The 24,051-nt window shown below is 50.5% G+C and overlaps 1 protein-coding gene across 2 annotated transcripts in view; it reads right to left on the bottom strand.

Moving 5' to 3' along the window:
• Positions 1-8,067: 8,067 nt before the first annotated feature.
• LOC141154959 (cytochrome P450 2G1-like) overlaps positions 8,068-24,051 on the bottom strand; it is a 103,628-nt gene continuing 87,644 nt past the window's right edge. For both annotated transcript variants that reach the window (XM_073641536.1, XM_073641537.1), the window contains exons 8-9: positions 13,543-13,684; positions 8,068-12,532 (exon numbers count right to left, since the gene is read on the bottom strand). In XM_073641536.1, the coding sequence (XP_073497637.1) occupies positions 12,351-12,532; positions 13,543-13,684 (324 nt within the window). In that variant the 3' untranslated portion in view covers positions 8,068-12,350. The remainder of the gene's footprint in view (positions 12,533-13,542; positions 13,685-24,051) is intronic.

The raw sequence follows: 24,051 nt of genomic DNA, 5'->3' as shown, positions 1-24,051 counted from the left end.
GGGCTACAGCTATCCCTGATCACCCCAGCCTCCTTCATGTCTCTAAGCATCCCCTTGGCGTGTTGGTAGTGTGCAGGGGGTACGGGTCGATACCTCTCTTTTATGGGAGGATGGTCTCCCGTGGGGATGTGGTGTTCTACCCCCTTGACTCGCCCGAAGTCTAACGGGTGTTTACTAAACACTCTCTCGTACTCTTGAACCACCCGATAGACTCCCTGTTTCTGGTGTGAGGGAGTGGAGTCAGTACCCAAATGTAGTTGCTGACACCAGTCCTCCATTGTTTTCTTAGAGCCGTTACCTTCCTCCGGGTGAGATGGAGGCAAGGGTTCCACAGAGTGTATAGCATTTGGTTAATGGTATATAATTTGGCTAGCATGGCATACCGGGGCAGGTACACTTCCCTCTTCCCGATATTGATTATGCGAACGGGCACCCTCCCATGGCGTACATTAACCACCCCCCGTGCTGTCAAGATGGTGGGCCTACTGTCTGAGTAAACTGGTTCTACCATTGCCTGGTAATCTCTACCTCTCAGACCAAAAGCTGCCCGGCACCAAATCATCATTTCACTTTTTGGGGGCATGGCAATAGGGAAAGGGTCACACATTCTCACGCTACCAATCTCACCGCCGGAGAGTTCCACCTGTTGCCGTCGCATCAGTGCCCGGATCTCTTTTTGGAGCACTCGCTGCTCGCCGGAGCTGGCGTTCTTGGCAACCTGCTGTAAAAGGAAAATCACCTCTGCAAGACAATTTTCAATTACATTAGTTCCTAGAGTTATCTTTGGGTGACTCTCGTGTTTGTCAATGTCTACAATGATCAGTCCCTGTGCTGCCAGTTCAACTCTACCAATTTTAATGGTCACCTCTTTAAATCCGATCTGTGGCACGGGCTGACCATTGCTGGCGATGATACTCAAGTCGTCGTCAGGGTAGCGGGTAATATCCGAGTCATTCCAGTACTGCTTGAAGAGCACGTACGGGATGGTGGTGACCTGTGACCCGGTGTCCAGTAGGGCACTCATAGGAATGCCATCCAGTACCACTGGTAAGACTGGACATCCTCCCACATATTTGTCGCGCCAGTTCGATGGGCCTGATGATCTTTTTCCTAGGGGTTGGCCCTCTACCCTAGGTTGTGCCAGTTTAAAGGACAGTACCTTGTCATATGTCCGGGTTGATTACAGCGGCGGCAGATGGGTCGTCCGTCCTCGTTATATCGGTCGCTGGGTCTTCCTCTGGCCGGTGGGGTCCTCCTTGGTCGACGCCACGGGATGTCCTCCGGTCCGGATGCCAGCTGGATCTTCCCTGGAGTAGAAACCTGTAAAGACTGCACAGTTCGGGTTAGCGCAGCAACGCTTTTAGCTAGCTCTTGGACCTGATGGTGCAGGTCTGGAGCCGGGTCATTGCTCAAAGCCTGCGCATCAGCTCCCACAGGCCCTGCCGACAAGGGCGCCGCCTCCTGGTGGTAAGTGGTAGTGGGGCGTCTGTGGGTCACAACGTCACCTGGTGCCGGTTCTCGGAGCACCCGGATGGCTCTGTCCTTGAACTGTGCAAATCCCAGATGAGGGTCCTGTAAGGCCATTGCCCGCAACTGGGTTCGGTGGGCATTGCAATATAAACCCTCTATAAATTGTTCAGTTAACAGCCTGTCCTCGTCTCCCACGCCGTCAGGGTCGGTCTGCTTAATGGCTCTCAGGGCCTCTTGTAGGTTCAGGGCATAGTCCCTTATACTCTCATGTGCCCGCTGTTTGCACCCGTAGAATCTAAGCTTGATCTCGGCTGAGGTGCGGGTATCAAAGGTGTCCCTCAGCCGGGTTAGTATCCCTGCAACAGTCCTCCCCCCAGGTGGCCAGGACTTTACCTCCCTTTGGGCTGCCCCGGTTAATTGGGCCACCAGGATGCTTACTTTTTGCTCTTCTGTGAGGGGGTACACCTGGAAGAGGCTATCCAGTTTTTCTCTAAAGTCCTGCAGGGTATGTGACTCCCCTGAGTACTGGGGTAGCCAGGCTGCCCCCGGGATATAAGGCATGGTGAAAGGCATGACCGCAACAGCAGTGGCGCTGGCGGGGGTTGGAGCGGTGAAGCTCTCCTCCGTATCCGACATCCTTCTCCCCCCTAGTGGACCGTGGCCTACCTTGCGATGATCCTCTTCCGTAGGCCGCGGCTCCGCAGTGGATCGTCAGGGTTGAGGACCTTCCGTCGCGCTCCTGTGACGTCGGCGTCTGCTGGGCTCCTTCCAGGATCTTACGCAACGTCCGGACGTGAGGCGGGGCTTCAGTTCTCGCGCGCTTTCGGAGTCCACGCCCCTCTTCTTCCCGCGCGGCGTCCTCAAGATGGCGTCCAACGGCGGGAAAACTCCACGGATGGCGGGAAGAAGGCCGAAGATGGCGCCGGATGGCGGGAAAACTCCACCACGGGTAAGTTTTCACAGTCTTTTTCAGGCACGCAGTACCCGGTGGTTGCGGGCACGAAATCCTGCCGACTACCCCAAAAGTTGACGCACCCCTGGGTCTGTGTCGCGCAGCGTTGCGCACGCGGGAGCTTACCCGGAGCCGGATCTCTTGAGGGTTGTAGTCTCGTGGCGGTGACCCGGTCCGTGCCCAGGGGGTCAGACTAAGTGGCGCTGTTTTAGCGGTGATGTTGGACAACTACGCCACCCGTTGAGTGCAGCCAGGGAGCTGCTGCTGCAGGGCAGACCGCTGAGGCCGGTGGTAGGATTGTGCAGCGTGATAGTATAACCACCAACGGTAGGGGTATGGCCTCAGGGCAGCCGACGTGGATGATGGGGGTAGCAGGAACCACTCGGAGACGGTACTGTGTAGTTCAGGGTCTTTACTGGTGACAAAGATAGACCCTCCCAGAGTACTGGCTAGCGATTGGGGCCTGGTCAGTCCTTGAGCAGATGGGATCTCCCCTGGCCAGGCGGAGTTGTAGGCCTCCCAAACTAATGATACTCTTCTGGCTACCTTGCTAGAGGCGGGTATAAGTAGTCCACGTCCCTGAGTGTACCGTGTGGTGCTCACCCGTATGGCCGGTGACTCGGGGCCTTCTAGTAGCTTCCGCTCCACGACGGCGGTGCTGGTCCCACGCGTGTGACCGTGCCTTCGGGTTTCTTGGCCAGAGGACCTGGAATCCCCTGCCTGACGGATTCTGCTGCTGGGTAGGAGTTAGTCCCCACAGCCTCGGACTCCGGGTCCGGTAAGAAATCTTCTCAGTCAGGGCGAGCTCTGCAGCTGCCAGCCCCTGACTCCTTGTAACACTGCTCCCACAGAGCTCCTGATGTTCTGTTCCTATATTTGCTTCTTTTCTCTGTCTCTACTTTTTCTCTACTCACTAACCCTGCCTCAGCCCTAGGTTTATATAGGGGAAGTTCTTCCCCTCCCAGGACTGGGCAGGGGGTGTGGCATGCATAGGATCCCTGACCAAGAGACCTCCCACCTGCTCTCAGACATAATATCTCTATCACTGTGGCAACCAGACCCCTGGGGTGTCACACTATCGCCTGGAAAGCGCTTGTCAATCTGCATGCGGAAACGCATGTGAATCCGCATGTGGATCCGCATGTATTCTGCAGGAAAAACGCATGCACAATCTGCATGCGTTTTTTTCTGCCAGGGAGATGCAGAAATGCTGCAGAAATTTTCTGCTTCATTTCTGCATCGTGGGCACATAGCCTTAAAGTACATCAAACAGTTGTCCTTTATCTACAGTACATACAGTACGTAATTAAATATACTAATTGTAAGATATAATGAGAGAGGTCTCTTCCAGCTGCACTTTAATCTCATGAGTAACTATAATTACTCTGCACAAGAAGCAGATTGGGACCAACACCCTTTTGTTTTACAGTATGTTGACACATGGCATTTTTTGCAATGTTTTACAGTATCAGCATTATCAATGGGATTTCAAAAATCTCTTGCACGTGCTGCGTTTTTTTCCACTCATATTTTAACCCTTTCACCCTGAAGCCTATTATCACCTTCCTGACCAGACCAATTTTTTCAATTCTGACCAGTGTCATTTTATGAGGCAATACCTCTTGAACGCTTCAACGCACTGATTTTGAGATTGTTTTTTTCGTGACATATTGTACTTCATGAGAGTGGTAATATGTATTTGATATGACGTATGTTTATTTGTGAAAAAATTGGAAATTTGGCAAAAATGTTGAAAATGTTGTATTTTTCAAACTTTTAACCTTATGCACTTAAATCAGAAAGTCATGTCACATAAAATAGTTAATAAATAACATTTCCCACATGTCTACTGTACATCAGCACAATTTTTGAAAGATAATTTTTTTTTTGTTAGGAAGTTAGAAGGGTTAAAAGTTGACCAGCGATTTCTCATTTTTACAAAATTTACAAAAAACATTTTTTTTAGTTGCAGTGTCCATTTTAGGACATGATCAGATATCAAAATCAAACATTACAATGATGTCAGTTTGAGCCTAAATACCCTGTCTGACAAGTGATTCTGACAAGTGATTCTGACAAGAATCACTTATCAAAATCAGTTCTCAGACAGTATTTAGCATCAAACTGACATCATTCTGATGTTTGATTTTGATAACTGATCATGTCCTAAAATGGACACTATATTTAGGGGCCACATCACATTTGAAGTGACTTTGAGGGGCCTTTATGACAGAAAATACCCAAAAGTGACACCATTCTAAAAACTGCACCAAGATGCCCAAAACCACATTCAAGAAGTGTATTAACCCTTCTGTTGCTTCATAGGAATTAATGGAATGTGGAAGGAAAAAAAAGACATTTAACTTGTTTTCACAAAAATTTTCGTTTAGACCCAATTTTTTTATGCTCACAAGGGTAACAGGAGAAAATGGACATCAAAATGTGTTGTTCAATTTCTCCTGAGCACAACAATATCCCATATGTGGGGGAAACCACTGTTTGTGTGAATGGCAAGGGTTGGAAGGGAAGGGGCGCCATTTGACTTTTTGAATGTAAAATTTGCTGGCATAATAAGCGGACAACATGTTACGTTTGGGGAGCCCCTGATGTGCCTAAACAGTGGAAACCCCCCCACAAGTGATACCATTCAGGAAAATAGTCCCCTCAGGTAACTTGTATAGATGTGTGGTGAGCATCTTGAACCCGCAGATGCTTCACATAACATTATAATGTTGAGCCATGAAAATATAAAATGTTTTTCAGCCCCAAATTTTGCATTTTCACATGGGTAACAGGAGAAAGTACACTGAAGCCCCATATGTGGGGGAAAACTATTGTTTGGGCGCACGGCAAGGCTTGGAAGGGAAGGAGCGCCATTTGACTTTTTGAATGCAAAATTTGCTGGAATATTTAGCAAATGCTATGTTGCGTTTGTAGAGCCCGTGATATGCCTAAACAGTGGAAACCCCCAAAAGTGACACCATTTTGGAAACTAGACCCCTCAGGGATCTTATTGTCACAGGTGTGTCAGACGTGACAGACAGTAGCCCTGCAGTTGGTTGTAGAAGATCTCTTCATTTGGAATTACAGACACCTTCTTAGCTGTTTCACTGTAGTATTCAGCGGCTACCTCCTTTCTGCCAATTGACATCCTGGCCTGGGTGTTTAAATAGTTTCACTTTGCAGCAGGAAGGTTCCGGTGGTACTCACATGCTTCCTTGTGAATGCTTGGAGCTCTCAGACTGCTATCTTCCTCTGAGGTGCTAGGAGGATGCTTGGAGTTATCTCTCTGAAGTTGGCTAAAGCTAAGCTACTTTCCCCCGTGTTTGTCTTTCTTCTTGTCTTTAGTCGTTAGTGGGGATTGACTAGTGTTCATCCCCCCTTCCCTATCCAGGGCCAAGTGGTAGGGAAATACAGGGTTTAGGTTCCCGTGTGGCGATTGGTGAGGAACCAATATAGGGATGTTTGTGGAGATATCAGATCAGCCTAGGAGGTCTCCACTCCCCCCTTTCCCTAGAGTCTGGACTCCCTTTCCCCCTTCCCTTTGTGTTGCACTTAGTCTTTCACACACCTTGTATGGCATTTATCTAGATGTGTGGTGAGAATATTGAACCCCAAGGTGCTTCACAGAAGTTTATAACGTTGAGCCATGAAAATAAAAAAATTAAATTTTTCCCACAAAAATGTTTTTTTTAGCCCCAAGTTTTGAATTTTCACAAGGGTAACAGGAGAAAATGGACCCCTAAATCAGTTGTACAATTTCTCCTGAATACGCCAATTCCCCATATGCGGTCGAAAACTACTACTAGGCAGATATCCCATATGTGGGTGAAAACTACTGTTTGGGTGCATTACAGGGCTCAGAAAAGAACGAGTGACGTATTGGACTGCAGAGTTTGATGGAATGGTCTGCAAGTGTCATGTCGCATTTGGAGAGCCTCTGATGTGCCTAAACAGTGGAAACCCTTCACAAGTGACCCCATTTTGGAAACTAGACCCCTCAAGAAATTTATCCAAACATGTGGTGAGCATATTTAACCCACAGGTGCTTCACAGTATTTTACAACGTTGTTCTGTTAAAATGAAAAAATAATATTTTTCCCACAAAAATGTTGTTTTAACCCCAAATATTATTATTTTCACAAGGATAGCAGAAGAAAATGAACCCCTAAATTTGTTGCACAATTTCTCCTGAGTACGCCAATACCCCATATGTGGTCGAAAACTACTTTTGAGGCACGGTGTAAAGTTCAGAAAGGAAGAAGCGCCATATTGGAGTTCAGATTTTGCTGGATTGGTTTGAGGGTGCCATGTCACATTTGTATAGCCCCTGAGGTGCCAGAACAGCAGAACCAACCATAAGAAACCCCATTTTACAAACTATACCTCTCAATGAATTCATCTAGGTGTGCAGTGATCATATTGACACCACAGGTGTGTCAAAGAATTTTATAACATTGGGCAGTGAAGAAAAAATAATTTAATTTTTACTACTAAAATGTTGTTTTTGCCCCAGATTTTATGTTTTCACACTGGGAAATGGGTAAAAATGGTAACAAAATGTGTCCCACAATTTCTGCTAAAGGTAGAAATACCCTATATGTGGCTGTACAGTACTGCTTAGCCACACGGCGAGACTCGGGAGGGACGGAGCGCTAGCAGATTTTCCTAGAATAGTGTGCAGACTCCATATATAGAGTTCCTAAATGCTAGAAGAGCAGAATCCCCCCACAAGTAACTCCATTTTGAAAATTATACCCCTTTGGGAATTTATCTACAGGTGTAGTGATGATTTTGACTCCATGGGTGTTTTCCAGAAACAAGCAGTAGTGGCTGTTGCTGAGTTAAAATTGCAAACTGCCATTGTAAAGAACAGTATGTTGCAGTGCCCAGTACGTTGTACTGCCAAGCTCATGCTTCTGGAGACATGCAACCGTAAATTAGGCAGGCTGTCATCGTTACAGAAATGCCAAACATGTGACCGCTAAATTTGGTTTAGACACACTGGGGCTTAGAAGGAAGGAGGGCATTTGGATTTAGGAGCGCAAAATTTGCTCAATTTCTTTTGGTGGGTGAGGAGCCATTTCACTTTTCCAGAGCCTGTGTACCACCGGTAACGTGGAAGCGCACTATATTTGACAGATGACAGACCTGAGTGGGGACTTGATTGTTTTGTGGATTGAGGTGAATCTTTTAATAAGAACATTTTACATAACATATTGGATAACATTTATCTGACGCTGAGTACTTACTTTGTTGTTTCCATCTCAATCTCTGAGTGATATGATTCAGATGAAACCCCCAAGGGAGCCATTCACTATAATGAGGCAGCAAAGTTACTCTGGATTCCATCTGGCCGCTATATAGCATTGTCCTTCTTTTCAGAAGTGCACAAAACTGTGACGTGCCTCGGTTTAATGCACGCCTAAAAAGACAGACACCGCAAGATCACAGGTCAGACGGCATCCACAGTGCCTCCATCTGCCTCATTATAGGGCATCTTCTGCCAGGGGTTCCTTCAGAATCACATATTTCAGAGATTTACACAGAAACCCCGTGTAAGCGCTCAGAGCATAGCGCAGGATAAATGTGATCCGCGCCTTGTTGTGATCGTTGGGAGTCAGTATGAACAAATCAACAGCAGGTGAAGAATGGGTTTTATTTATTTTTTACACCGTTCCTTGTGCAGTGTAAGTGATTAGACGACTTTATTCTTTGGGTCGGTGCGATTACATTACATCAGATTTATAGCAAGTTTTTTATGTTTGCCTGCTATCACACACTAAAATATACTTTTTATTGCAAGCATTTTGTAAAGCACATGCCCGGGCTGAGTGGCGTGTGCGTGTATATGTAGTGATTCCACTGGACCGTGCCGGAGAGTGAATGCCTGGAGGGGAGTAACTAAGTATCCACCCGATCCGACCAGGGTCGCACGACAGCATACGACGCCAGTGCAACAAGGAGGAACCGAGCAGAGGGACCAGGTCCTACTCCAGGACAGAACCCGGTCACGGCTGTTGGCCCACACAGGGGAATACAGGAACAGGCAGGTTAGGCTGGCACACAGACTGCTGGGTATAGGCAGGCACGGCTGCTATGCAGACTGGCGGATGCTGGTAAGCACGACTGGTATGCAGGCAGGGAGGTACTGGCAGGTATGACAGGATGGAGCACCGAGTGGATAGGACCCAGTACAGACTGGAACTCAGGAACAGAAACGCAGATGCAATGGTCAAACAGCAGAGTGAGGCCGCCCAGAGCGGCGAGCAAGAGCAGAACAAGACGAGACCGCCTGGAGCGGTGAGCGAGAGAAGAGCAGGACAAGGCCGACTGGAGCGGTGAGCGAGAGAGGAGTAGGACGAGACTGCCGGAGCAGCGAGCAAGGGGTCAGAGCAGAGCGAGACTGCCGGAGCAGCGAGCAAAGGGTCAGAGCAGAGCGAGACTGCCGGAGCAGCGAGCAAAGGGTCAGAGCAGAGCGAGACTGCCGGAGCAGCGAGCAAAAGGTCAGAGCAGAGCGAGACTGCCGGAGCAGCGAGCAAAGGGTCAGAGAAGAGCGAGACTGCAGGAGCAGCGAGCAAAGGGTCAGAGCAGAGCGAGACTGCCGGAGCAGCGAGCAAAGGGTCAGAGCAGAGCGAGACTGCCGGTGCAGAGAGCAAAGGGTCAGAGCAGAGCGAGACTGCCGGAGCAGCGAGCAAAGGGTCAGAGCATAGTGAGACTGCCGGAGCAGCGAGCAAAGGGTCAGAGCAGAGCGAGACTTCCGGAGCAGCGAGCAAAGGGTCAGAGCAGAGCGTGACTGCCGGAGCAGCGAGCAAAGGGTCAGAGCAGAGCGAGACTGCCAGAGCAGCGAGCAAAGGGTAAGAGCAGAGCGAGACTGCCGGAGCAGCGAGCAAAGGGTCAGAGCAGAGCGAGACTGCCGGAGCAGCGAGCAAAGGGTCAGAGCAGAGCGAGACTGCCGGAGCAGCGAGCAAAAGGTCAGAGCAGAGTGAGACTGCCAGAGCAGCGAGCAAAGGGTCAGAGCAGAGCGAGACAGCCAGAGCAGCGAGCAAAGGGTCAGAGCATAGTGAGACTGCCGGAGCAGCGAGCAAAGGGTCAGAGCAGAGCGAGACTGCCGGAGCAGCGAGCAAAGGGTCAGAGCAGAGCGTGACTGCCGGAGCAGCGAGCAAAGGGTCAGAACAGAGCGAGACTGCCAGAGCAGCGAGCAAAGGGTAAGAGCAGGGCGAGACTGCCGGAGCAGCGAGCAAAGGGTCAGAGCAGAGTGAGACTGCCGGAGCAGCGAGCAAAGGGTCAGAGCAGAGCGAGACTGCCGGAGTAGCGAGCAAAGCGTCAGAGCAGAGCGAGACTGCCGGAGCAGCGAGCAAAGGGTCAGAGCAGAGCGGAAACCGCAGGAGCGGTGAGCAAGGCAGAGCAGTCAAGAACCGCCGGAGCGGAGCGCAAGGCAGAGCAGAGGGGACAGGGCTCTGTTCACACGGAACAGACTGGAAGGGAAAGGCAGAACCAGGTACACACAGGATACTTGCAATGAAGTAACGAGTGGACTCTAAACTCACAAACGGGAGTACAGGGACAATGAGTAGGAGTTAGGTACGGGATCAGATTCTGCAGGAAAAGGGAAGGTACGGACATAGAGAAAAACAGGTAACAGGCTTGGAGAGTATTTTGACAAGAACAGACACAGCAGCAAGATACAGGAGCGGGTCTAGGTATGCGGCCCCTAGAAGGCGGAACGAAAAGGCTAGGAGCGTGTTCAGACAGGAACAGGCAAGATACAGGAACGGGTCTAGGTATGCGGCCCCTAGAAGGCGGAAAGAACAGGCTAGGAGCGTGTTCACACTGGCCTGGAAATACAGCCTCCAAGAACCAGGTACATACAGGATACTTGCAATGAAGTAGCGAGTGGACTCTAAACTCACAAATGGGAGTACAGGGACAACGAGTAGGAGTTAGGTACAGGATCAGATTCTGCAGGAAAAGGGAAGGTACGGACATAGAGAAAAACAGGTAACAGGCTTGGAGAGTATTCAGACAAGAGCAGACACAGCCGCAAGATACAGGAGCGGGTCTAGGTATGCAGCCCCTAGAAGGCGGAACGAAAAGGCTAGGAGCGTGTTCAGACAGGAACAGGCAAGATACAGGAACGGGTCTAGGTATGCGGCCCCTAGAAGGTGGAAAGAACAGGCTAGGAGCGTGTTCTCACTGGCCTGGAAATACAGCCTCCAGGATAGGCAGAAGACAACAGGCTAGAAGATAGTTTGGACAGGACACAGTTCAGACACAGGAACTGATACCGCAAGGCAGGAAGCATAGACAAGACCTGGCACATCAGTGACTGGAAGCAAACTGACAGAACACAATGCTCAGGCATGGATTCCAGGGAGGAGCTGGGTTAAATACCTGGTGACAGACAGCAATAGGCTGAGGATGCACAAGGGGTGTGCCTGCAGCAGCTACAAGAAGCAGGAAGTGATCGGGCGCCGCCCTTAAGCAGCAGAAGCAGAGGCAAGCAGACAGCATGGAGGGAAGCCAGGCTAGCAGACTGGACTGGAGATCAAGTGCGCGCTCTTGCACAGTGGGAGATGGACCAATATGCAAGGACGCCGCCAGCCAACGGTCATGTGACAGCTTCTTTTTAGTGGGACGAGTTGACAATTTTATTGGTACCATTTTCGGGCACGTATTTTTTGATCGCTTTCTTTTTCAAGCTTTGAGAGTCAAAATGAACAAAAATCAGGAATTCAGGAATTTTTTTTTCTTTTTATGCTATTCCATGTGGTGTAAAATTGATAAGGCACTTTATTCTTCATGTCAGTACAATTACAACGATTCCATATTTATACCTTTTTTTTGTCGCTTTTACACAATAAAAACTATTTTATAAAAAAAATAATTATTTTTGCATCGCTTTATTCTGAGAGCTATAACTTTTTTATTTTTCTGCTGATGGAGCTGTATGGTGGCTTGTTTTTTGCCGGCTTTTTTTAGCAGTATCATTTTTATTTACATTTGTCTTTTGATCGTGTTTTATAGTACTTTTTGTTCGGTGGTATGATGATAAAGCATCGTTTTTTTACACTGACCGATCGCTGATCTGATACTCCACAATGCTTCGGAACTGCAGGGCATCAGAACAGCATCTCTCACACAGGGAGGAGGCATGCCAGCTCCTGTTCTGAGCAGGAGTCAACAGTCCACTGTCCCTGGGTGACCCCGTGGCCATCTTGAGGCCCATGGTCACCTTGGAGACCATTGGCACAACACAATCACATCGCATTGTGCCGATGGGAGCAGAAAGGGAGCTCACTCCCTCTGTGATGCTCCTCGATGTTGGTGCCACTATTGACAGTGGCATCAGAAGGGTTAGTTGTCTGCGATCGGTGATATTATATAAAGCTGAGCCCGCGCGATCATGAGGAAGTGTATGTATGGCGGTTTGTGGAAACGCGGCTCCCGCAGTGTCATATATACATGGCGCATGTCGGGAAGGGACTTATCGCTCCTGTGAAAAACGCAAATAAAACCACCCGCAAAAATGCACATACTGTACAGACCGTTTTTCCTGCCATCACTCTGTTTTTAAGTGCAGAAACATTGCCACGTGTGAACATACCCTCATCAGGGTTTTGTGTTATTTGGAAATTGTTAGGTACAACATGGGCTAGAAATAAAAATGTAATAAGTCAGATTTTAAAATCACTTTTAAGTGCAACTCATTATTTCTGAACATTTTAAGCATCGTCATATTTTAGATTTTGTAAACTATCCAGAGGGATTTGCAGTTTCTGCCCATTTACATAATGTACAGTAAAGTAAAAAGTATATAATGGCTTTTCCATGAGTAGTAACATACAGTATATTTCCATGTGCCCTATGTCTACATATCAAATCTTTCAGCATGTAGGACTGAAATAGTCCTCAAAGAGTTTCTCTGTCAACGTGACACAAAAGACATCTGGTAAGGAATGGGAACATTGGCAAAACCAGCCATTCTGGGGTAAATGTCCGAGTCTGTAAACTGTGTCTGTGAAGTCAGAACGAAATTTTGAAGAATGGATGTAAAGAACAGGAAGAGCTCCATGCGGGCCAAACCTTCTCCAATACATAATCTCTTCCCTGCAGGGAGAAAGAATAAATCTCATCAAATACACAGAAGACCTTTGTATTTTCTTATGTATAAAATCTCTCATGACTCGTAACACTGGGCCATATTCTTCTTCAAATCTTCTAATGACCATGGCTGACTGCCGCATCTTGCCGACATCGGCATTGCCATGGCTGATCATACATAGACACGTGACCATCGCAGTCAAACACCGAGTCACTCCACAAGGGGGACATTCCTCATGAATTGATATCACCACTCTGAGCATTCATTGACCATCATGGTCTCTTATCCATCTGTGGTCACACATCCATTCATATTTTAACACTTGAACAGAGAGGTTTCTTTTCCATTCAGTGTTAACATCTCATATGTAGAATTCTATAAACTATTTCCTTTGTTTACCAGCAATGAAGGAGTTTTATTAAAACTTGTACGCATGACAGGGGTGTGCTTGTATCTCCCCCCTAAGCAGGTAGTACTTCAATCATCAACTGTGTGGACCTCAGCTAACACGGGCTAAAACAACACCAAGTGGCAGACATTGCTAATAATTGAGTCATGTAACTACTTGTTTTATTAAAAGGATTCATATCTATGGCATTTAGACATATTTTTCATTGACTTACATAGATTGGTAAATCAGCGCTTATGTTTTCTAGTATGTCTAAAACAGATTTGTGGACCAAACTGAATTAAAATGGATATGATGACTTCTAATTCTTACAATGCCCCCTACCCTTATGTTTTTGCACATCCTATATGACTTTTAATTTGTGTGCGGATTTGTGTGCTGCAATTTTTCAATTTTGTAAGGCAGAGAAAAACATTTAGTAATTAAACTTTGCTAATTTTGCATTGAAAGGAAGAAATCTGCAGTACATTTTTTTGCTTTTCTGCATGATCATGAACATCCTAAATGAAAGTCCTACACAGGATCATGTGTTCATGCTGATTTTTATTTTCAATGTGAGGATAGGGTTTAAGAAGTCCAGAGATATTCTGTCTTGTGTGTACTTACCTAAAGAAAATGGTACGAAGGCCTCATTTCTCTTAAAATTTCCCTCAGAATCCAAGAAATGGTTAGGGTTAAATTTGCCTGGGGTAGCGAAATACGTGGGATCTTCAAGTACTGAACACAGCAAGGCACAGACACCCGTACCCTAGAACATAAAGATAGGAAAAGTCATGAACTTTGTGCATTCTTGAATTCTGAGTCGTTATTAAAGCCAGAGGTGGCGCAACAAAATACTAGTGATGTATTGGAGTGTTCTTTTGTGTGTTTGTTTTTCATGATTCAATAATTTTTTCCTCAGAATTGAGTGATTCCATATTTTTTTCCCTCTGCTTGGTCTGAAAAAAATTACCCTTACTGAGTACCAGATTTTTTGTCTTGATTTCTGTTAGTGTTTCTTAAAGCCATAAAGTTGCCATTTGAAATGACTTTAGTTTTGTGCCTTGTCTGCTTTTTTTCAACAATATTAAACAACTGAATGAACATCATCCAAGCACGGTGATTCCATAATTTTTGCCAGGGGTTGAAAATGGAAAATATGGTTATCTCATCAGTATTTTGCACCTGTGTAGCCGTCATCTTTATGAGGGTTTGTTGCACCCTGGTAGTGCATTTTGGTTTTTTGAATATCTGGGCAGGTAAACACTGCTGCCTTTTTTTGCTGTGTTTTTTCTAGAATTTTTGGGGGAATTTCAATTCTTCTTATTCTTCTTAGTGTGGCCTTGCTGTTTGTGTAATGAGAAAATACAATATTTACTTCATATGATACCATTGTAGTGAGCAATTGTGTAAGCTACTTCAAAATGAAAATCAGTGACATGTAGGAGGTGTCATGAAAAGTGTGGAAGCACTTTTACAAAATATGGATATACTGCCCCTTACTAGACAGCAAAACAGACGGAAACCAGCAACAGTTCAAGTGAAGTTGAGTTTTAATATTATAACATCTCTTTTAGAAATAATAAGCACGAACATAGATGGAAAATTGGTTTACAGCAATGAATGGATACAGTGGCAGTTCACTGGTACTTGCAACAATCTGCTGGCAAACACCACAGCAGCACTTCCTTCACACAGACACAATCTGTGTACTTCCTACACAGTGAAGCACACATACACAGTGAAGGTCACGGCTCCCTTCCCACAGTCACCTCTCTTGGTAGCTGTACCCTGCAGAAGCTTTTGTAGGGCATCTTGGACAATTGTAGTCTACTGACTCATTTACTGCTTTAACGTTTCTCACACACAGGTGCTTGTATCCGGCTGTATCTGATGTAGAAATTTTCTTCACATTCAGGCTCCAAATGCTTATTGTGTAAAAAACTTAATAGACAGGAATAAGTATCTATGATTTCCCCTGACCTCTGTAGGTGGATATACTCTTCATTTACAGGAATAAGCGTATTTGCTTCTCTCTCTAGTGACAATCCTTGCTCTCTCTGTAATGGCAGCTCACTATTCACAAGTGTTTTTTCTCTTCCTCCTGGTTTAGACTACAACCTCTGCATTGCCGATACAGCTTATTACATACTCTTCTGTAGGAAAAACTAGTTTCTGAGATGGCACATCAATTGGCAAGTCTTAGACTATGCTCACACATCATGTTTTTTTTGCGTCACAAATCTGCAGCAAAACCGGATCTGTGGCAGGAAAGAAGCTACGTCAAAAACGCAGGTTTTGCTGGGTTTTTTGATACATTTTTGGTGCGTTTTTTTCTGCAGAATTATGTCTCTTGTTCATGCTTTGTCTCTTTTATGCATGTACATAAAGTTCAGTGAAAAAAAAAATCTCATTCTCGTTTTGGCATATCAGTGGGGGAGATGAATTGTTCAGGAATAGGTTAACTAAGAAACTCAATGCACTGCCAGTGTGTATGACACTATTTACTTTCACACTATGGGGGTCTGCCATTCAGTTGCACAGGCATTGTTCAATTTTACACCTCACTGGGCCACAGGTATTGTTCAATCTCACACATAGATCAGCCAATGTTTACAATATACACATCACTAATTTAATTAAACTCTCTTAATACAAATGTAGCACCCTGAGGATTCGGCTGCTACAGGGGTATTGCACCTCAACCCAGAGGTGTGATATTCCACTCCCGGGTAAGGATGGAGTGTGGAACTGAGCTCGGTAGGCTGCATGCACTACACACATCCCATTTCCGGGGAACAGACCAACGGTACTCCCACTTAGAAATGTGCAGGTACGACCGAGTCTGTTCCTGGCTGGAGTGGGAGGGGGGTGGAACATCCCAAGTAGTGTAGGGGCAGATAGGGGGAGCAGCCTGGGTAAAGATAGGAGCTCATTGGGTGCTGGTCACCTGAGCTCACACATAGAGGGAGTATATAAGGTGGGCACCATCAAAGATCAGGGTCAGTCTGTCAGAGTCAGTAAGGAGAGCAGAGGAGCAGAGCGGCCTGAGCCAGAGTGAGAGAGGAGAAGAAAGAGAGACCCAGAGGGGGTAAAAAGAAAGGACTCTAAGAACCCAAATTCAATCCCCAGGTGAAGAGTCGGCAATTGGGTACCGGATCCCAAGCTGGTGGGGGCAAAAGCACACTCTAGCCAGAGACCGGAGGCCGTGGGCAGCGTCTGCCATGGCCACCCACCACATTCACCCCGAAGGCATACCACGTGGAGGGTCAGGGAACCCAAGGCCAAGGGTCTCCCAACAGAAGGCCCGAGGGAGCTGGACCTAGGTGGATCACTAGTGGGGACGGCCAGAGGAAAGGACAGAAGGAGAGCTCAGGGCCACGCTCCGGACTTGTTTGGGGGTTTGCTGGATCCAGGACCTGGTGGACGCAGCACGGCTCGGGTGGTCACTTGAAGCTGGAGTGACCGGAACATCAGCAGTGAGTAAATACCCTAAACTGCACAACCCGACTCTGTCTTCATTACCATCTATGCTGCACCACCACAACCCCCATCCTCTGCACCTGACCCCCTGAGGCTATACCCCACCCGTTGGGGGTTATACCACCAACAGCTGCACCAACACCATCAGCCTCAGCGGACCCTGCTGCAGCGGCGGCCATAGTGACCGCAATACAACGGGTGGCGTAGTCGACATTAAGAACTTAATAACATCTGTAGGACTGCCACATACAACTGAGTTTGACACCCTGGGCACGGACCGGGTCACAGCCACTCGGAAGACTACAACCCCCATCTGATCCGGCTCCGGGTATTCCCCTAAAGAATATGGCCCAGGGGGCGCGTCAACTTTGGCGTAGTCGGCAGGATTACGTGCCCGCAACACCCGGGTACTGCGTGCCTGAAGAAAAGTGCAAGTTTACCTCAAAAAGAAGTCTCCCGCCGGTTCCGGAGGGTCCCCGCCATCGGACTCCATCACAGGTCGATTCCCGCCGGTTGTCCGCCATTAACAGCGTTTTCCCGCCATCTGCAGAGGTTCCCGCCACTGGGAAGCGGTTCCTGCCATTTCCAAAGGTTTCCCGCCTTGGAAGAGCGGACGCCATTATGGGCGTGCCAGAGGGTGGTGAGAGGCCGCCTCCCATCATGGGCCAGGACCGAAAATGGCGCCAAAAGTGGAAACCGCCCCCACCAACAGAGACTGTGATGCTAGAGGTGTCTGTCAGCGTGAAAGAACTGCCCCTGGAGCTGACAATCACCAAGTGGCCCCGGGACCGCCCTCGAAGTGGGAGGAGACGAAAAGAAAGAGCAAAGATGGGTGTCGCTTGGAGTAGTCTGGAGAGAGCACACCCGGAGGCAAGAAGCCTGGAGAAGAGAATCGGAGGAGCTTACCTGGAGATGGCGAGAAAGCAGAGCAGCACCGGCCCGTTGGCCAGGAGCCTGCTAGAAACGGAGGAGGGAGAGCAGAGCAGCACCGACCCGTTGGTCAGGAGCCTGCTGGAAACAACGACCCCACTAGGCCTAGTGGAGGTCCTAGCACAGCTCCCCCGAGACCGGGAGTGTGCACAGACCGCTCTGGAGGGCCTCGCAAGGAGGATGGCCCGGGTGCAGCGAGAGACGTTGGCGGAGTGGAGCCGTGAGATGGCCCAGCAGACCGAGACCTGTCAGCGGAGCACGCCACCCAAGACGAGGAGACAGACCGCCTCTGAGGATGGCGCGGGAGGACTGAAGGCCGGAGACGGCGCCGAGAAGGGAGCCGAACGAGTGGAGGCAGGTAAAGGGGACGTCTATACCCCAAACCGGGAAACCGCGTACCTGCCCCAGCTCCCCGTCGCAGAGCCCGAAGTCTATCCTGCCGTGCCCGTCGCTGCAACGTCACCGCCGCAGACTAGGCCTCAGACGGGAGCCGCGACCCCTGTGACGTCACACGCCTCGACCCCGAGCGTGACCAAGCAGGAAGTACCACCAGCCTGGTCGCAAGGCCTAGTACCCCCGGGCGCCGCAATACCAACAGCGCCCCTACCTCCGCGGAGCCCCCGGCCTGGTCGCAGGGCCAGGTAGCCCAGGGTGCCGCCGTCCTTACGGTGCCCTTCACCTTCCAGATACCCCAGGCCTGGCCGCAAGGCCCGGACAACCCGGGCGCTAACACCACCGCGCCCATAAGACCAAGAGTGCCGCATCTGGGAGAGGACCTGTACGCCCAGCATACGTGCCCGGATGGGCAGCCATTTATATGGCCACCGGAGTTTCACCATCCCCGACTCCGGAGAGAGAGACCCCTGGATGAACCCCTGATCCCGGCTCCAAAGCCCGTCAAGAGGATCTCGCCCCCGCTAGCAGAAGTGCAGTTTGAGTGGGACCCCACTGGAGAAGATCTCATGGGGTTCACTCAGGAGACTCGGGCAGCTGCAGCGGAGCGTGCTGAGTGCTGCCGCCAACAACTCGAGGTCTTCGAGAGGGAGCGGAGAGAGAGGCGGGTCCGGGAACAGCAAGCTCAAGTAAGGAGCGCGGAGCAGAAGAGCCGGGCCAGGAGAGACCCCCATGCAGCGCATAGTCCCCGCACCACCGGGACTGTGATTAAGTTTAACATGCAGCATGGGTGGGGCTTCATCCGAGACCACCGCACCCCAGGTGACGTCTTCGTGACCAGGAGAGACGTTGAGTCCCACCTACCGGAGGGACACAGAGGTCGTGACCTTTACATCGGGGACGAGGTCACCTTCACCCGGCACAAGTGTGCCAAAGGACCCTACGCCCTCCATGTGCATCGCCTGACGGAGGAAGAGCTGCGGCGTGAGGAGGAAGAACAAGAGGACCCGGACGGGTCTGAAACTAGAGTTAAAGGTAACCACAAAGAAAGAGCAGGAGGACGCCGTCGTTGAGTACAGCGGAGTAGAAGCTGTATATAGTTGCCCGTCGGGGCACAGTGAACTGTAACTGTTGCTGCTATTATAGTCCCCGTTGGGACCAACAAATTGAACTGTTTACCAGTTTAACCCCTAAATCCCACTGACCGAGGACTGAGAGCGGTCATTCCTCCCTAATACCTGGCCGAGGACTGAGAGCGGCCACCTTTCCTTGTATATAGTTGCGCGTCCTAAAGCACCCCCTACCGGTTTTATAGAAAAACCATTTTTCAAGAAAAGACTGTCGCACTTTACCCGGTCACGCGTTGCACAGTGACCGGAGGAGGAGCTAGAAGCGAGGAAAAGTCTACAAGAATGTTTTATATGAAAAAGTTTTATTGATATATATATATATAATGTTTTGTATGATGTTTTATATGTTTATGAAAAAAAAAAAATTGTATGTTTTGGTGTTTTATCTCTTACAGCCCGAGGACGTGCTGTGATTTACCAGGGGGGAATGTAGCACCCTGAGGATTCAGCTGCTACAGGGGTATTGCACCTCAACCCAGAGGTGTGATATTCCACTCCCGGGTAAGGATGGAGTGTGGAACTGAGCTCGGTAGGCTGCATGCACTACACACATCCCATTTCCGGGGAACAGACCAACGGTACTCCCACTTAGAAATGTGCAGGTACGACCGAGTCTGTTCCTGGCTGGAGTGGGAGGGGGGTGGAACATCCCAAGTAGTGTAGGGGCAGATAGGGGGAGCAGCCTGGGTAAAGATAGGAGCTCATTGGGTGCTGGTCACCTGAGCTCACACATAGAGGGAGTATATAAGGTGGGCACCATCAAAGATCAGGGTCAGTCTGTCAGAGTCAGTAAGGAGAGCAGAGGAGCAGAGCGGCCTGAGCCAGAGTGAGAGAGGAGAAGAAAGAGAGACCCAGAGGGGGTAAAAAGAAAGGACTCTAAGAACCCAAATTCAATCCCCGGGTGAAGAGTCGGCAATTGGGTACCGGATCCCAAGCTGGTGGGGGCAACAGCACACCCTAGCCAGAGACCGGAGGCCGTGGGCAGCGTCTGCCACGGCCACCCACCACATGCACCCCGAAGGCATACCACGTGGAGGGTCAGGGAACCCAAGGCCAAGGGTCTCCCAACAGAAGGCCCGAGGGAGCTGGACCTAGGTGGATCACTAGTGGGGACGGCCAGAGGAAAGGACAGAAGGAGAGCTCAGGGCCACGCTCCGGACTTGTTTGGGGGTTTGCTGGATCCAGGACCTGGTGGACGCAGCACGGCTCGGGTGGTCACTTGAAGCTGGAGTGACCGGAACATCAGCAGTGAGTAAATACCCTAAACTGCACAACCCGACTCTGTCTTCATTACCATCTATGCTGCACCACCACAACCCCCATCCTCTGCACCTGACCCCCTGAGGCTATACCCCACTCGTTGGGGGTTATACCACCAACAGCTGCACCAACACCATCAGCCTCAGCGGACCCTGCTGCAGCGGCGGCCATAGTGACCGCAATACAACGGGTGGCGTAGTCGACATTAAGAACTTAATAACATCTGTAGGACTGCCACATACAACTGAGTTTGACACCCTGGGCACGGACCGGGTCACAGCCACTCGGAAGACTACAACCCCCATCTGATCCGGCTCCGGGTATTCCCCTAAAGAATATGGCCCAGGGGGCGCGTCAACTTTGGCGTAGTCGGCAGGATTACGTGCCCGCAACACCCGGGTACTGCGTGCCTGAAGAAAAGTGCAAGTTTACCTCAAAAAGAAGTCTCCCGCCGGTTCCGGAGGGTCCCCGCCATCGGACTCCATCACAGGTCGATTCCCGCCGGTTGTCCGCCATTAACAGCGTTTTCCCGCCATCTGCAGAGGTTCCCGCCACTGGGAAGCGGTTCCCGCCATTTCCAAAGGTTTCCCGCCTTGGAAGAGCGGACGCCATTATGGGCGTGCCAGAGGGTGGTGAGAGGCCGCCTCCCATCGTGGGCCAGGACCGAAAATGGCGCCAAAAGTGGAAACCGCCCCCACCAACAGAGACTGTGATGCTAGAGGTGTCTGTCAGCGTGAAAGAACTGCCCCTGGAGCTGACAATCACCAAGTGGCCCCGGGACCGCCCTCGAAGTGGGAGGAGACGAAAAGAAAGAGCAAAGATGGGTGTCGCTTGGAGTAGTCTGGAGAGAGCACACCCGGAGGCAAGAAGCCTGGAGAAGAGAATCGGAGGAGCTTACCCGGAGATGGCGAGAAAGCAGAGCAGCACCGGCCCGTTGGCCAGGAGCCTGCTAGAAACGGAGGAGGGAGAGCAGAGCAGCACCGACCCGTTGGTCAGGAGCCTGCTGGAAACAACGACCCCACTAGGCCTAGTGGAGGTCCTAGCACAGCTCCCCCGAGACCGGGAGTGTGCACAGACCGCTCTGGAGGGCCTCGCAAGGAGGATGGCCCGGGTGCAGCGAGAGACGTTGGCGGAGTGGAGCCGTGAGATGGCCCAGCAGACCGAGACCTGTCAGCGGAGCACGCCACCCAAGACGAGGAGACAGACCGCCTCTGAGGATGGCGCGGGAGGACTGAAGGCCGGAGACGGCGCCGAGAAGGGAGCCGAACGAGTGGAGGCAGGTAAAGGGGACGTCTATACCCCAAACCGGGAAACCGCGTACCTGCCCCAGCTCCCCGTCGCAGAGCCCGAAGTCTATCCTGCCGTGCCCGTCGCTGCAACGTCACCGCCGCAGACTAGGCCTCAAACGGGAGCCGCGACCCCTGTGACGTCACACGCCTCGACCCCGAGCGTGACCAAGCAGGAAGTACCACCAGCCTGGTCGCAAGGCCTAGTACCCCCGGGCGCCGCAATACCAACAGCGCCCCCTACCTCCGCGGAGCCCCCGGCCTGGTCGCAGGGCCAGGTAGCCCAGGGTGCCGCCGTCCTTACGGTGCCCTTCACCTTCCAGATACCCCAGGCCTGGCCGCAAGGCCCGGACAACCCGGGCGCTAACACCACCGCGCCCATAAGACCAAGAGTGCCGCATCTGGGAGAGGACCTGTACGCCCAGCATACGTGCCCGGATGGGCAGCCATTTATATGGCCACCGGAGTTTCACCATCCCCGACTCCGGAGAGAGAGACCCCTGGATGAACCCCTGATCCCGGCTCCAAAGCCCGTCAAGAGGATCTCGCCCCCGCTAGCAGAAGCGCAGTTTGAGTGGGACCCCACCGGAGAAGATCTCATGGGGTTCACTCAGGAGACTCGGGCAGCTGCAGCGGAGCGTGCTGAGTGCTGCCGCCAACAACTCGAGGTCTTCGAGAGGGAGCGGAGAGAGAGGCGGGTCCGGGAACAGCAAGCTCAAGTAAGGAGCGCGGAGCAGAAGAGCCGGGCCAGGAGAGACCCCCGTGCAGCGCATAGTCCCCGCACCACCGGGACTGTGATTAAGTTTAACATGCAGCATGGGTGGGGCTTCATCCGAGACCACCGCACCCCAGGTGACGTCTTCGTGACCAGGAGAGACGTTGAGTCCCACCTACCGGAGGGACACAGAGGTCGTGACCTTTACATCGGGGACGAGGTCACCTTCACCCGGCACAAGTGTGCCAAAGGACCCTACGCCCTCCATGTGCATCGCCTGACGGAGGAAGAGCTGCGGTGTGAGGAGGAAGAACAAGAGGACCCGGACGGGTCTGAAACTAGAGTTAAAGGTAACCACAAAGAAAGAGCAGGAGGACGCCGTCGTTGAGTACAGCGGAGTAGAAGCTGTATATAGTTGCCCGTCGGGGCACAGTGAACTGTAACTGTTGCTGCTATTATAGTCCCCGTTGGGACCAACAAATTGAACTGTTTACCCGTTTAACCCCTAAATCCCACTGACCGAGGACTGAGAGCGGTCATTCCTCCCTAATACCTGGCCGAGGACTGAGAGCGGCCACCTTTCCTTGTATATAGTTGCGCGTCCTAAAGCGCCCCCTACCGGTTTTATAGAAAAAACATTTTTCAAGAAAAGACTGTCGCACTTTACCCGGTCACGCGTTGCACAGTGACCGGAGGAGGAGCTAGAAGCGAGGAAAAGTCTACAAGAATGTTTTATATGAAAAAGTTTTATTGATATATATATAGATAATGTTTTGTATGATGTTTTATATGTTTATGAAAAAAAAAAATTGTATGTTTTGGTGTTTTATCTCTTACAGCCCGAGGACGTGCTGTGATTTACCAGGGGGGAATGTAGCACCCTGAGGATTCGGCTGCTACAGGGGTATTGCACCTCAACCCAGAGGTGTGATATTCCACTCCCGGGTAAGGATGGAGTGTGGAACTGAGCTCGGTAGGCTGCATGCACTACACACATCCCATTTCCGGGGAACAGACCAACGGTACTCCCACTTAGAAATGTGCAGGTACGACCGAGTCTGTTCCTGGCTGGAGTGGGAGGGGGGTGGAACATCCCAAGTAGTGTAGGGGCAGATAGGGGGAGCAGCCTGGGTAAAGATAGGAGCTCATTGGGTGCTGGTCACCTGAGCTCACACATAGAGGGAGTATATAAGGTGGGCACCATCAAAGATCAGGGTCAGTCTGTCAGAGTCAGTAAGGAGAGCAGAGGAGCAGAGCGGCCTGAGCCAGAGTGAGAGAGGAGAAGAAAGAGAGACCCAGAGGGGGTAAAAAGAAAGGACTCTAAGAACCCAAATTCAATCCCCGGGTGAAGAGTCGGCAATTGGGTACCGGATCCCAAGCTGGTGGGGGCAAAAGCACACCCTAGCCAGAGACCGGAGGCCGTGGGCAGCGTCTGCCACGGCCACCCACCACATCCACCCCGAAGGCATACCACGTGGAGGGTCAGGGAACCCAAGGCCAAGGGTCTCCCAACAGAAGGCCCGAGGGAGCTGGACCTAGGTGGATCACTAGTGGGGACGGCCAGAGGAAAGGACAGAAGGAGAGCTCAGGGCCACGCTCCGGACTTGTTTGGGGGTTTGCTGGATCCAGGACCTGGTGGACGCAGCACGGCTCGGGTGGTCACTTGAAGCTGGAGTGACCGGAACATCAGCAGTGAGTAAATACCCTAAACTGCACAACCCGACTCTGTCTTCATTACCATCTATGCTGCACCACCACAACCCCCATCCTCTGCACCTGACCCCCTGAGGCTATACCCCACCCGTTGGGGGTTATACCACCAACAGCTGCACCAACACCATCAGCCTCAGCGGACCCTGCTGCAGCGGCGGCCATAGTGACCGCAATACAACGGGTGGCGTAGTCGACATTAAGAACTTAATAACATCTGTAGGACTGC

The sequence above is a fragment of the Phyllobates terribilis genome, unplaced genomic scaffold (genome assembly GCF_046119375.1).
Source record: "Phyllobates terribilis strain yellow unplaced genomic scaffold, ASM4611937v1 Scaffold_7__3_contigs__length_470593459, whole genome shotgun sequence".
Classification (NCBI taxonomy): Eukaryota; Metazoa; Chordata; class Amphibia; order Anura; family Dendrobatidae; genus Phyllobates; species Phyllobates terribilis.
The sequence above is the reverse complement of the archived record's forward strand: the minus strand, read 5'-3'. Positions and strand labels throughout refer to the sequence as shown.